A 15,712-nucleotide genomic window follows, 5' to 3' on the forward strand; every position below is an offset into this window, starting at 1 on the left:
CTTGATGTCATCACAGAATAGTAGAGATGAGTGACTGAAGCCTAATGAACAGGGGGAGGCAGGTAAGAGATGAAGTCAGATCAGGTAGGGCCTTTTGCCACGATAAGCACTTTTGTATTTTGGGGGTGGTTTGACGTTGGAGAAGTCTGATCAGGACAGTGACTCAAATCAGATTTAAAAGGATCACTGTGTCTTATTTGTCACCCACAGTTTTACAAAGTATACTCTGTAGAGGCAGAGTATAGAAACGAGCATAAACAATAAAGAAACTCTAGACACAGGATGACCAGGTAAGAATAATGTACTTATTAAATATATTCTTGTTTTCTTGTAGATGCTGCAGAAGGAGAGTACAATGCACTCTGTAGCTATTTATCTTTACCCACAAATTTGTTCCTGCTTTTCCAGAAATACTGGGATACTGTGAGGCCCCTCCTCCAGAGGTATTGCGGGGATAAAATATCATTATTGGATTATTATACAGTTTGGAAATTTTAAATTTTAAATATTTGCTAAGCTTTTAGATTGATTACCATTGATTGAAGCTGGTGGCAAGAATACACAAGGTTCCTAATTCACACACCCACTCCAGTACCCTTGCCTGGAAGATCTCATGGACAAAGGAGCCTGGTAGGCTACAGTCCATGGGGTCACAAAGAGTCGGACACAACTGAGTGACTTCACTAATGGGCCACCAGAATTTCTGCTTGTTCCACCATGACTGCCAGTCATTGTGCTTAAGTTCCCCACAGCTGCTGTCTCATCCCAGTTTTAAATGGGGTGGAGGTGGTGGTGAAGTGAGGATAAGTCATGTTGTCAGCAGCCATACACTCATAGTTAAGCATCAGAAGAACCCAGAGTGGGGCAACAATAGTAGCGTATCTCATATGGTAGCACGTATCTTAGAAAGGTGACTGAGGAGGAAATAAAAGTCACAGTGTAATATTACTCAGCCATAAAAAGGCTGAGTAAAAAGAACTAACACCTTTGAGTTAGTTCTAATGAGGTGGATGAACCTAGAGCCTATTATACAGAGTGAAGTAAGTCAGAAAGAGAAAGATAAATATCATATTCTAATACATATATACAGAATCTAGAAAAATAGTACTGAAGAATCTATTCACAGGGCAGCAGTGGAGAAACAGGCATAAAGAATAGACTTATGGACATGAGGAGAGGGGAGGAGAGGGTAAGATGTATGCAAAGAGTAATGTGGAAACTTACATTACCATATGTAAAATAGATAGCCAATGGGAATTTGCTGTATGTCTCAGGAAACTTAAACAGGGACTCTATCAACCTAGAGGGGTGGGTAGGGGAGGGAGGTGGGAGGGAGGTTCAGAAGGGAGGGGATATATGTATACCTATGGCTGGTTCATGTTGAGGTTTGACAGAAAACAACAGAATTCTGTAAAGCAATTATCCTTCAATAAAAAAAAATTTAATTAATTTTTTAAAAAGTCATTTGGTAACTCAAAAATTTATCCATTTAAATTTCCCATGGGGAAGTGTGCTTTTATTTTATTAAAGATTTCTTTCTACCCCCATACTTAATTGACCCTTCTGCTTCTCTAGTCTCCTAACCCTATCTTTGTTACCACCATTTTCCATCTTTTTTTTTTTTTTTTAAATATAATTGACATATACCATGATTTTAATAGTCAATTCTCATCATGTTACTCTGTTTCCCCCATTAAAGATCCTGACATCCATTTCTGACACTCGGGGAGGGTGTTTTTCCCACACATCCAACAAGTAATTCTTCAGCATTAGCTGGGTGTCCTACAATTCAGCTTAGTTACTACCTGGAGATAGTGTCAGATCCCACAGGCTGAGGGCTCAGTCCTGAAAACATGACAACATCACATACTTCAGGAAAAAAACAGGCTGTCACAAATCCAGGCTGTCTCCTGTGCTGACCAAAAGGTTATATAGCGTGATTAATTTGTAGAGCAGCTCAGAGAACTCAGAGAAACGTTTTCCCTACTAGGGCATCAGTTTTTTATAAAGGGATATAACTCAGGGCCAGCCAGATAGAAGAGATACACAGGGCAAGGTGTGGGGAAAAGGGAGCAGAACTTCCACACTCTCTGAGCGCACCACTGTCCCCGAATTGACACATGTTCACCAACCTGGAAACTCTCCAAACGTGGTGAGTTCTCCTAGCTACCAGCCCTCATACTTGTGTTCAGTCTTGGTTTGATAGACATAGGTTTAGCCCAAGTAATTCCATTTGTGGCTTCTCATCTCTGTTTTAACATTATCAGTCACAGTTAATCTTTTCAGTTTTCTCCCCTTTTCTTTTCTTCTTTTTCTTTAATTGGTGTCTTGTTGCCTGCATGCTCAAGTCAGGATTTGTGTGAATGTCTGCCCATCTCTGGCCACCTTTCTATATGTTCTCATCTCTTCTTTTGGGTGCTTTTCTGTGTTTCCTCATTTCTCATGAGGTATTCTGATTTCCAGTGTGATAAAAATGAATCAGACGGATCCAAAAAATCAGTACCATGCTTTGTGTTGAGTACAATCACAGTAGGTTATACTAATTTTATTTTTATATTGTTGGAGTTTTAGCCTGCCATTCTAGTTTAATGTTAAAAATTCAAAGTTTGAAATGCACAGTCTGTACCATTCCTGGCTGTGCTTGCCTCAAAGCTTTTCCTCATCGTCTGCTCTGAAAGACGATGAACTGACCTCTCTAGGCCGTATTTCCCGGTCTCCTTTGTCAGTTGGCTTCAGCCTGTGGGAGGCACTGGCAGGATATTGGAAGCCAGGAGGAAGAGAGAAACCTGTGTTTAGATCACCTCTCCTTGCCTTGTGGGGCATCCCTGACAGTGGCTATAGCTCTTCTCTGGCTCTAGTTCCCACCAGACAAGTCTACTGTAGTTCCAGCATCCACCTGCTGCAGGAAAGGGGGACCCCATCCAGGGCCCAAGAGTGGGCTCTTTTCTAATACTCAAAAGTGAATTGTCTGAGGAGACACACATGCTGCCAAAGCAAGAGACTTTATTGGGAGGGGGCGCCCAGGTGGAGAGCAGCAGGGTAAGAGAACTCAGAAGAACTGCTCTGCCATGTCTCAGGTTTTATGGTAATTGAGTTAGTTTACGGGGTGTCTCTGGCCTATCACTCTGACTCAGGGTCCTTCCTGGTGACACCTGCATCGCTCAGCCAAGGTGGATTCCAGCAAGAAGGATTCTGGGAGGTTGGTGGGATGTATGGACTGGCATTTTCTTTTGATTTCCCTGAATTCTTCCGTTTGGTGGTAGCTTGTTAGTTCTGCATTCCTTACCAGGACCTCCTATTATAAGATAACTCATACAGGTGGATAGTATAGTGCGTAGCCAGTGCAGGTGGTTTTGGTCCTGGCTCATCTGATACACCAGTAACCCTTAGCTCCAACAATACCATTCCAAAAATACTGTTTTGTTCCTCCAGCCTGGCAAGGGTAGTAGCTTCCTGTTATTGGCTGATCTTCTTGTTGCCTTGCTTTTTTGTCTCCTGCTTGGCTTCTCAGCCTTTCTGTCACCTTTATTTCCAATTTCTGGTATTAAATTCCTTCTTCTTAAAATACTGAGCATAGTTTATGTTTTTCTAGTAATAGATAAACCCTTTAAAAAAGAAATTAATAGAAGATTTGACGGAGGATAAATAGGAAGACATTAAAAAAGGGGAGAAAAGAAAAGGAGAAGAAAGAAGAGGCAAGATGTAAGGTAAAAAGAAGTCTAGCAGACAGCACATGGAAAGAAGGGGCCAAGAGGTTTAGCAAGGATGGCTCGATGAATACTGCACTAAAGTTGTGATGACCCATTTGCTTTTCCCTCTGCTTCCCATACAGGTGGTGTACAGACCCTGCCTTACTAAACTGTTTGAAGCAAAAAAGCACTGTAGTCAGGTTGGTTTTACTTCTCAGTCCTTCCGTCAGCTGCTGAGTATGCTTTCTAGTCTTTTCTTTCTCACTCAGCATACTATTTCTCGCATTTCTGTTATGTCTTGCTGAAAATTCGATTCTTCCTACCATTGATTTTTTTCTTGGAGTGACTGTCCTTTCCCTCTTAAATTGTTTGGCACCACCAACTCCTATTTCTTAAGCTAATGCATACCTATTAAAAGGCAAAGGAAGAGATGGTTTCTTGGAGCTACTACTTATTAAAATGAGAGGGTAGTGACAGTATTCATGTAAATCACTTTTTTTTTTTCCTTTTGAGAATGAAAATATAAGTAAAACTATTCCCTCTTCCCCATCTCCTCCTTTCTATATGCTTGGAGACTACTCAACAAAAGTTTTCTTCAGCCCCCCATCTCCTTCAAGTTTTGGCTTAATCAAAATCCATCTCTTCCTCAAGGACTGATTTAAATATTACCCTCTCCCTGAAACCTATGCTAACATATCCTCTCATATCTGTAACCCAATTTTAGCGATTTAGAGATTATAGCTCCACCTCCTATGCTCAGAGGCAGTAGTATTCACATCACCAAGAAGGGTTTAAAAGATGAGTACATATTTTAGGACTATTAGTCTCACACAAGTCATTTTGTGTCTGTTAGACATCTGCTGTTTCCCCAGCATGGTACTAAATTAACATTACTCCTGGAGAGTTAAAAGATATATAACACATACAGGTTTTGGTCATAGGTAGTTTATAGTCTAGTTATATTCATAAATTCAAGAGATAAGATAAAGTATCATAATATATGGAATATACTGTTAATGCTAATAGAAAGTTAAAGAGTAAATATTCTTAATGATATAAGTTTAGCTTTAGAGGAGATAATTTTTGCTGCACACAGAAGGAATTACAAAATTTGAATTGATTGGGGTTTAAGGAGAGAATTTCATATTATTCATATTATTTCAGATGACCTTTATATGAAATAATAATTTCCTGTTATTCAAATGACCTTTCCCAGGGCATACATGCAAGGCTTTTGTTGTATTAGTATGGTGAGAATGAAAAATAATACTTAAAAACATGTATTAGGTACTAAGTATATTGTGTTTTGCTTCAATATCTAATTGAGTTCTCAGCAGCCATTTGAGATTCCTTGATACTGTTATTCATATTTAACATTTTTTCAATCAGCATGAGTATTTAATGTTTCTCTCCTCACCCCACCCCCTAACAAAATGTGTTACTAAATTGATAGTCTGCTTTCTAACTGAGGGATCATAATATATTTATTCTCAGTTTACAGACCGGCAAATACAGAATTAGGTTCAGTGGCTTGTCAAGTGTCAGCATCTAGGATTTGTAACTGGGCCAGTTTGATTTCAAAGATTGTGTTCTTAACTGCTACTTTATATTACTTCCTAGACAGTATAGAAATAATACAACAATTTAGTCTTAGGAAATAGTAGGAGTTGGATTTGGAAAGGAAACCTGCTGCTGAAAGATCTGGAATTCTAGACTGAAAAGTTTGAATAAATCTAGTCAATGGTAGAAATTACTACAGATTGCAAAAATGAATCCCTAAGTTTTTTGTTTTGTTTTTAGCTGTGCCATGTGGCAGATTCTTAGCACCCTAACCAGGGATTGAACCTGTGCCTCCTGCAGTGGAAGCAGGACCACCAGGGAATTTTTCTCTCATTATTTTTAAAACATTCATCCTTCTATTACTTGGTCTGTTTTTGACCTAGCTTATTTACTCACTGCCATTTAAATTATATTTCTAGGTACCCTAGAAAAAGAAATAGTTTGATAGAGCTTCCTGATGACTATAGCTGCCTCCTAAATCAAGCTTCTCATTTCAGGTAAGAAGAATTTTTCTTTCCTTTTTTTTTTTTTTTTTTTTTTTTTTTTGAGCTTGCATTTGGTACTACCACCACTAGCAAATTTTAATTGATGAAGTAGTCACATAACATACAATTTTGTATAATTCATTGGCATTTCAGTTCAGTTCAGTTCAGTCACTCCGTTATGTCCGACTCTTTGCGACCCCATGAATTGCAGCACACCAGGCCTCCCTGTCCATCACCAACTCCCGGAGTTCAATCAGACTCAACATCCATCGAGTCAGTGATGTCATCCAGCCATCTCATCCTCTGTAGTCCCCTTCTCCTCCTGCCCCCAATCCCTCCCAGCATCAGAGTCTTTTCCAATGAGTCAGCTCTTCACATGAGGTGGCTAATGTATTGGAGTTTCAGCTTTAGCATCAGTCCTTCCAAAGAACACCCAGGACTGATCTCCTTTAGATTGGACTGGTTGGATCTCCTTGCAGTCCAAGGGACTCTCAAGAGTCTTCTCCAACACCACAGTTCAAAAGCATCAATTCTTTGGCACTCAGCTTTCTTCACAGTCCAACTCTCACATCCATACATGACCACTGGAAAAACCATAGCCTTGACTAGACGGACCTTTGTTGGCAAAGTAATGTCTCTGCTTTTGAATATACTATCTAGGTTGGTCATAACTTTCCTTCCAAGGAGTAAGTGTCTTTTAATTTTATGGCTCCAATCACCATCTACAGTGATTTTGGAGTCCAAAAAAATAAGTCTGACACTGTTTCCACTGTTTCCCCATCTATCTGCCGTGAAGTGATGGCACCAGATGCCATGATCTTTGTTTTCTGAATGTTGAGCTTTAAGCCAACTTTTTCACTCTCCTCTTTCACTTTCAAGAGGCTTTTTAGTTCCTCTTCACTTTCTGCCATAAGGGTGGTGTCATCTGCATATCTGAGGTTATTGATATTTCTCCTGGCAATCTTCATTCCAGCTTGTGCTTCTTCCAGCCCATGATGTACTTTCTCATGATGTAGTCTGCATAGAAGTTAAATAAGCAGGGTGATAATATACAGCCTTGACGTACTCCTTTTCCTATATGGAACCAGTCTGTTGTTCCATGGCCAGTTCTAGCTGTTGCTTCCTGACCTGCATACAGGTTTCTCAAGAGGTAGGTCAGGTGGTCTGGTATTCCCATCTCTTGAAGAATTTTCCACAGTTTATTGTGATCCACACAGTCAAAGGCTTTGGCATAGTCAATAAAGCAGAAGTAGATGTTTTTCTGCAACTCCCTTCCCTTTTCCATGATCCAGCGGATGTTGGCTATTTGATCTCTGGTTCCTCTGCCTTTTCTAAAACCAGCTTCAACATCTGGAAGTTCATGGTTCATGTATTGCTGAAGCCTGGCTTGGAAAATTTTGAGCATTACTAGCGTGTGAGATGAGTGCAATTGTGCGGTAGTTTGAGCATTCTTTGGCATTGCCTTTCTTTGGGATTGGAATGAAAACTGACCTTTTCCAGTCCTGTGGCCACTGCTGAGTTTTCCAAATTTGCTGGCATATTGAGTGCAACACTTTCACAGCATCATCTTTCAGGATTTGAAATAGCTCCACTGGAATTCCATCACCTCCACTAGCTTTGTTTGTAGTGATGCTTTCTAAGGCCCACTTGACTTCACATTCCAGGATGTCTGGCTCTAGGTGAGTGATCACACTATCATGATTATCTTGGTCGTGAAGATCTTTTTTGTACAGATCTTCTGTGTATTCTTGCCACCTCTTTTTAATATCTTCTGCTTCTGTTAGGTCCATACCATTTCTGTCCTTTATCGAGCCCATCTTTGCATGAAATGTTCCCTTGGTATCTCTAATTTTCTTGAAAAGATCTCTAGTCTTTCCCATTCTGTTGTTTTCCTCTATTTCTTTGCATTGATCGCTGAGGAAGGCTTTCTTATCTCTCCTTGCTATTCTTTGGAACTCTGCATTCATATGCTTATATCTTTCCTTTTCTCCTTTGCTTTTCGCGTCTCTTCTTTTCACAGCTATTTGTAAGGCCTCTGCAGACAGCCATTTTGCTTTTTTGCATTTCTTTTCCATGGGGATGGTCTTGATCCCTGTCTCCTGTACAGTGTCATGAACCTCCATACATAGTTCATCAGGCACTCTGTCTATCAGATCTAGTCCCTTAAATCTTTTTCTCACTTCCACTGTATAATCATAAGGAATTTGATTTAGATCATACCTGAACAGTCTAGTGGTTTTCCCCACTTTCTTCAATTTAGGTCTGAATTTGGCAATAAGTTCATGATCTGAGCCACAGTCAGCTCCCAGTCTTGTTTTTGCTGACTGTATAGAGCTTCTCCATCTTTGACTGCAAAGAATATAATCAATCTGATTTCGGTGTTGACCATCTGGTGATGTCCATATGTAGAGTCTTCTCTTGTGTTGTTGGAAGAGGGTCTTTGCTATGACCATTGCGTTCTCTTGGCAAAACTCTATTAGCCTTTGCCCTGCTTCATTCCGTACTCCAAGGCCAAATTTGCCTGTTACCCAGGTGTTTCTTGACTTCCTAGTTTTGCATTCCAGTCCCCTATAATGAAAAGGACATCTTTTTTGGGTGTTAGTTCTAAAAGGTCTTGTAGGTCTTCATAGAACCGTTCAACTTCAGCTTCTTCAGTGTTACTGGTTGGGGCATAGACTTGGATTACTGTGATATTGAATGGTTTGCCTTGGAAACAAACAGAGATCATTCTGTCACTTTTGAGATTGCATCTAAGTACTGCATTTTGGACTCTTTTGTTGACCATAATGGCTACTCCATTTCTTCTAAGGGATTCCTGCCCACAGTAGTAGATATAATGGTCATCTGAGTTAAATTCACCCATTCCAGTCCATTTTAGTTCACTGATTCCTAGAATGTCGACATTCACTCTTGCCATATCCTGTTTGACCACTTCCAATTTGCCTTGATTTATGGACCTAACATTCCAGGTTCTTATGCAATATTGCTCTTTACAGCATCAGACCCTGCTTCTATCACCAGTCACATCTACAACTGGGTATTGTTTTTGTTTTGGCTCCATCCCTTCATTCTTTCTGGAGTTATTTCTCCACTGATCTCCAGTAGCATATTGGGCACCTACCGACCTGGGGAGTTCCTCTTTCAGTATCCTATCATTTTGCCTTTTCATACTGTTCATGGGGTTCTCAAGGCAAGAATACTGAAGTGGTTTGCCATTCCCTTCTCCAGTGGACCTCATTCTGTCAGACCTCTCCACCATGACCCGCCCGTCTTGGGTGGCCCCACACAGCATGGCTTAGTTTCATTGAGTTAGACAAGGCTGTGGTCCATGTGATTAGATTAACTAGTTTTCTGTGATTATGGTTTCAATGTGTCTGCCCTCTGATGCCCTCTCGCAGCACCTACCATCTTACTTGGGTTTCTCTTACCTTGGGTGTGGGGTATCTCTTCAGGGCTGCTCCAGCAAAGCACAGCCATTGCTCCTTACCTTGGATGAGGGGTATCTCCTCACCGCTGCCCCTCCTGACCTTGATCGTGGAGTAGCTCCTCTTGGCCCTCCTGCACCCGTGCATTTAGTGTATTGCTAATATTGTACAGTAACTATTTCTCTCTAGTTTCCAATCATTTTTAGCACACCAGAGAAAAACTTTGCATTCACAAAGTAATCATTCCCCATCCCGTTCTTTACCAGTACCCTCGTAACTGATAATCTGCTTTCTATCTCCGTGGATTTGCCTATTCTGGATACATTATATAAAAGGAATCATGTAATCTGTGACCTTTTGTGTCTGGATTTTTTCAATTAACATCCCTTTAAGGTTCATCCAAGTTGTAGGATGTATCAGTATTTCGTTTCTTTCTTGGCTAAATAATCCATTGTATGTATATACCAAAATTTATTAATCTATTCATCCATTGATGAGCATTTAGGTTGTTTCCCTCTTTAGACGTTTATGAACAATGCTACTATAAACATTCATGTGCAAGTTTCTGGTTGGACATATATTTTAATTTTTCTAGGGTATATATATTGCTAGTAAGTGGTATGTTGGAACATTATGGTAATCCTATGTTTAATGTTTTAAGGAACCACTAAACTGCCTTCCACAATGACTGTACCATTTCACACTCCCACCAGAATGTATGAGGGCCCTGTTTCTCCATATTCTCATCAACACTTGCTATTTTCTGTTTTTTTAACTAAAACCATCCTAGTGGGTGAAAAAATGGTAGTTCACTGTGGTTTGATACATATTTCCTTAATGACCAGTGATGTGGAACATTTTTGTGTGTTCTTGTTATGTATCTGTATATGTTCTTTGAAGAAATGTATGTTCAAGTTTTTTGCCCATTTTATAATTGTTTCTTTTGTTGTTGAGTTTTAAGAGTTCTTTTTATTTTCTGAGTATGAAACCCTTACCAGACTTTAATTTGTAGATATTTTCTCCTGTAAGTTGTTTTCATATTCTTTTTTACTTTTAAAAACCACTTTATTGAGATATGATTGATATACAAAAGGCTGTACATATTTAATGTATACAAACTTGGTAAGTTTGGAAATAAATATACACCTGTGAGATTATAATTAGAGCCATAAACTTATCCATCACCTATAAAAGTTTCCATTTGTTTTCATATTCTTCACAATGTCCTTTGATATATAAAAGTCCACTTTATGTTTTTTTCTTTTGTTGCTTATACTGTTGATATAAGAATTTGTTGCCAAATCTGAAGTCATGAAGATATATCCCTATGTTTTTTCCAAATAATTTTATAGTTTTAGCTCTTCTATTTTGGCTGTAGATCCATTTTTAATTAATTTTTTTAATAAAGTAGGAGGTACAACTACATTCTTTTTTTCATCTGGTTTCCAGTTGTCCCAGCATCATTTTTTGAGACTGTTGTTGCCCTCTCATTAAAAACTCTGGCACCTACTTTAAACATCAGTTGGTCATACATATTTGATTTTATTTCTGGATTCTCAATTCTGTTCCATTGGTCTATATGTCTATCCTTATGCTAGTACCACATCATTGTAATTACTGTAGCTTTGAAGTAAGTTTTGAAATTGTAACATAAGAGCTTTCCAAATTTGTTTTTCTTTTTCATTATTATTTTGACTACTTGGAGGTCATGTGCGATTACATTGGAATTTGAGAACTGACTTTTTCTTTTCTGCAAAAGAGGCAATTGGGATTTTAATAGAGGTTGCATTAATCTGTAGATCACTTTCTGGAGTGTTGCCTTCTTAACAGTAAGTATTAAGTCTTCTAGTCCATGAGCATGGACGCCTTCCATGCTTATGCCTTCTTTACTTTTATTCAGTGATGTTTTGTAGTTTTCAGAGTACAAGACTTTCCATCCTTGGTTGCATTTATTCCAAGGTATTTTATTGTTTTGAATGTTATTACAAATGACATTATTTTCTTAATTTCCTTTTTGGATTGTTCATTGCTGATGTATTGAAGCACAACTGATTTTTGTCTGTTGATCTTGTACCCTGCAACTTTGCTGGGTGTCAATAGGAATGATAACCCAAGTTTAGTTTGAATTAATACCAACTTAATTTCTATAGCATACATTAACTCTCTTTCTTTCTGATTCTTTCTCCCCTCTTTGTGTTGTTGAAATCACAGACTTAACATTTTTATACACTGTGTGCCTGTTAACATAGATTTCTAATGATTGTTTTATGTATTTGCCTTTTAAATCATACAGGAAACAAAAAGGATTTTGTATCAAAAATTACAATATATTAGCTTTTATGATAGCTTTTTTTACCTTAACAGTTATCTGTTTTTTACCTTCAAGTTACCTTTTGTGTTCTTTTGCTTTACCATGAAGAAGTCTCTTTAGAATTTCTTGTAGGACAGACCTGCTAACAGTGAACTAGTGTGGAAATGTCTTAATTTCTTCCTTATTTTTATTTTTTAATATAAATTTATTTATTTTAATTGGAGGCTAATTACTTTACAATACTGTATTGGTTTTGCCATACATTGACATGAATCTGCCATGGGTGTACATGTGTTCCCCATCCTGAACCCCCTACCCACCTCTCTCCCCATTCCATCCCTCTGGGTCATCCCAGTGCACCAGCCCCAAGCATCCTGTATCATGCATCGAACCTGGACTGGCGATTCGTTTCACATATGATAATATACGTTTCAATGCCATTCTCCCAAATCACCCACCGTCAACCCTCTCCCACAGAGTCCAAAAGACTGTTCTATACATCTGTGTCTCTTTTGCTGTCTCGCATACAGGGTTATCGTTACCATCTTTCTAAATTCCATATATATGTGTTAGTATACTGTATTGGTGTTTTTCTTTCTGGCTTACTTCATTCTGTATAATAGGCTCCAGTTTCATCCACCTCACTAGAACTGATTCAAATATATTCTTTTTAATAGCTGAGTAATACTCCATTCCAGTCCATTGTAGTCCTCTGATTGCTAGAATGCCGATGTTCACTCTTGCCGTCTCCTGTTTGACCACTTCCAATTTGTCTTGATTCATGGACCTGACATTCTAGGTTCCTATGCAATATTGCTCTTTACAGCATCAGACCTTGCTTCTATCACCAGTCACATCTACAACTGGGTATTGTTTTTGTTTTGGCTCCATCCCTTCATTCTTTCTGGAGTTATTTTTCCACTGATCTCTAGCAGCATATTGGGCACCTAACAACCTGGGGAGTTCCTCTTTCGGTATCCTTTCATATGCAGAGTACATCATGAGAAACACTGGGCTGGAAGAAGCACAAGCTGGAATCAAGATTGCCGGGAGAAATATCAATAACCTCAGATATGCAGATGACACCACCCTTATGGCAGAAAGTGAAGAGGAACTAAAAAGCCTCTTGATGAAAGTGAAAGAGGAGAGTGAAAAAGTTGGCTTAAAGCTCAACATTCAGAAAACTAAGATCATGGCATCTGGTCCCATCACTTCATGGGAAATAGATGGGGAAACAGTGGCTGACTTTATTTTTCTGGGCTCCAAAATCACTGCAGATGGTGATTGCAGCCAAGACACTTACTCCTTGGAAGAAAAGTTATGACCAACCTAGATTGAAAAGTAGAGACATTACTTTGCCAACAAAGATCCGTCTAGTCAAGGCTATGGTTTTTCCAGTGGTCATGTATGGATGTGAGAGTTGGACTGTGAAGAAAGCCGAATGCTGAAGAATTGATGCTTTTGAACTGTGGTGTTGGAGAAGACTCTTGAGAGTCCCGTGGACTGCAAGGAGATCCAACCAGTCCATTCTGAAGGAGATCAGCCCTGGGATTTCTTTGGAAGGAATGATGCTAAAGCTGAAACTCCAGTACTTTGGCCACCTCATGTGAAGAGTTGCCTCATTGGAAAAGACCCTGATGCTGGGAGGGATTGTGGGCAGGAGGAGAAGGGGACGACAGAGGATGAGATGGCTGGATGGCATCACTGACTTGATGGATGTGAGTCTGAGTGAACTCTGGGAGTTGGTGATAGACAGGGAGGCCTGACGTGCTGCGATTCATGGGGTCGCAAAGAGTCGGACACGACTGAGCGACTGAACTGAACTGAATACTCCAATGTGTATATGTACCACAGCTTTCTTATCCATTCATCTGCCAGTGGACATCTAGGTTGTTTCCATGTCCTGGCTGTTATAAACAGTGCTGCGGTGAACTTTGGGGTACATGTGTCTCTCAATTCTGGTTTCCTCAGTGTGTATGCCCAGCAATGGGATTGCTGGGTCGCATGGCAGTTCTATTTCCAGTTTTTTAAGGAATCTCCACACTGTTCTCCATAGTGGCTGTACTAGTTTGCATTCCCACCAACAGGGTAAGAAGGTTTCCTTTCCTCCACACCCTCTCCAGCGTTTATTGCTTGTAGACTTTTGGATCGCAGCCATTCTGACTGGCATGAAGTAGTACCTCATTGTGGTTTTGATTTGCATTTCTCTGATAATGAGTGATGTTGAGCAGCTTTTCATGTGTTTGTTAGCCATCTGTATGTCTTCTTTGGAGAAATGTCTATTTAGTTCTTTGGCCCATTTTTTGATTGGGTCGTTTTTTTCTGGAATTGAGCTGCAGGAATTGCTTGTATATTTTTGAGATTAATTCTTTGTCAGTTGCTTCATTTGCTATTATTTTCTCCCATTCTGAAGGCTGTCTTTTCACCTTGCTTTAGTTTCCTTTGTTGTGCAGAAGCTGTTAAGTTTAATTAAGTCCCATTTGTTTATTTTTGCTTTTATTTCCAATATTCTGGGAGGTGGGTCATAGAGGATCCTGCTGTGATTTATGTCAGAGAGTGTTTTGCCTATGTTCTCCCCTAGCAGTTTTATAGTTTCTGGTCTTACGTTTAGATCTTTAATCCATTTTGAGTTTATTTTTGTGTATGGTGTTAGAAAGTGTTCTAGTTTCATTCTTTTACAAGTGGTTGACCAGTTTTCCCAGCACCACTTGTTAAAGAGATTGTCTTTAATCCATTGTATATTCTTGCCTCCTTTGTCAAAGATAAGGTGTCCACAGGTGTGTGGATTTATCTCTGGGCTTTCTATTTTGTTCCATTGATCTATATTTCTGTCTTTGTGCCAGTACCATACTGTCTTAATGACTGGGGCTTTGTAGTAGAGCCTGAGTCAGGCAGGTTGATTCCTCCAGCACCATTCTTCTTTCTCAAGATTGCTTTGGCTATTCAGGGTTTTTTGTGTTTCCATACAAATTGTGAAATTATTTCTTCTAGCTCTGTGAAAAATACTGTTGGTAGCTTGGTAGGGATTGCATTGAATCTATAGATTGCTTTGGGTAGTATACTCATTTTCACTATATTGATTCTTCTGATCCACAAACACTGTATATTTCTCCATATATTAGTGTCCTCTTTGATTTCTTTCACCAGTGTTTTATAGTTTTCTATATATAGGTCTTTAGTTTCTTTAGGTAGATATATTCCTAAGTATTTTATTCTTTTTGTTGCAATGGGGATGTAATTATTTCCTTAATTTCTCTCTCTGTTTTCTCATTATTAGTGTATAGGAATGCAAGGGATTTCTGTGTGTTGATTTTATATCCTGCAACTTTACTATGTTCATTGATTAGCTCTAGTAATATTCTGGTGGAGTCTTTGGGGTTTTCTATGTAGAGGATCATGTCATCTGCAAACAGTGAGAGTTTTACTTCTTCTTTTCCAATTTGGATTCCTTTTCTTTTTCTGCTTTGATTGCTGTGGCCAGAACTTCCAAAACTATGTTGAATAGTAGTGGTAAGAGTGGGCACCCTTGTCTTTTTCCTGACTTTAGGGGAAATGCTTTCAATTTTTCACCATTGAGGATAATGTTTGCTGTGGGTTTGTCATATATAGCTTTTATTATGTTGAGGTATGTTCCTGCTATTCCTGCTTTCTGGAGGGTTTTTATCATAAATGGGTGTTTAATTTTGTCAAAGGCTTTCTCTGCATCTATTGAGATAATCATATGGCTTTTATTTTTAAATTTGTTAATGTGGTATATTACATTGATTGATTTGCAGATATTGAGGAATCCTTGCATCCCTGGGATAAAGCCCACTTGGTCGTGATGTATGATCTTTTTAATGTGTTCTTGGATTCTGTTTGCTAGAATTTTGTTAAGGATTTTTGCATCTGTGTTCATTAGTGATATTGGCCTGTAGTTTTCTTTTTTTGTGTGGCATCTTTGTCAGGTTTTGGTATTTGGGTGATGGTGGCCTCATAGAATGAGTTTGGAAGTTTACCTTCTTCTGCAGTTTTCTGGAAGAGTTTGAGTAGGATAGGTGTTAGCTCTTCTCTAAATTTTTGGTAGAATTCAGCTGTGAAGCCGTCTGGTCCTGGGCTTTTGTTTGCTGGAAGATGTCTGATTACAGTTTCAATTTCTATGCTTGTGATGGGTCTGTTAAGATTTTCTATTTCTTCCTGGTTCAGTTTTGGAAAGTTGTACTTTTCTAAGAATTTGTCCATTTCTTCCAAGTTGTCCATTTT

General features: G+C 39.0%; 1 protein-coding gene across 3 annotated transcripts in view; it reads left to right on the forward strand.

The window, feature by feature from the left end:
- The window catches only part of UBR1 (ubiquitin protein ligase E3 component n-recognin 1), a 160,235-nt gene that overhangs the window by 125,287 nt on the left and 19,236 nt on the right, over positions 1 to 15,712 (forward strand). For 2 of the 3 annotated variants that reach the window (XM_006066177.4, XM_044925139.2), the window contains 3 exons: positions 335 to 443; positions 3,833 to 3,889; positions 5,669 to 5,746. In XM_006066177.4, coding sequence (XP_006066239.1) covers positions 335 to 443; positions 3,833 to 3,889; positions 5,669 to 5,746 — 244 coding nt within the window. Of the gene's footprint in view, positions 1 to 334; positions 444 to 3,592; positions 3,708 to 3,832; positions 3,890 to 5,668; positions 5,747 to 15,712 lie in introns of those variants that run through there. The other variant, XR_006542864.2, reaches the window with a different exon arrangement.

Source organism: Bubalus bubalis, chromosome 11, assembly GCF_019923935.1.
Source record: "Bubalus bubalis isolate 160015118507 breed Murrah chromosome 11, NDDB_SH_1, whole genome shotgun sequence".
Lineage (NCBI taxonomy): Eukaryota > Metazoa > Chordata > Mammalia > Artiodactyla > Bovidae > Bubalus > Bubalus bubalis.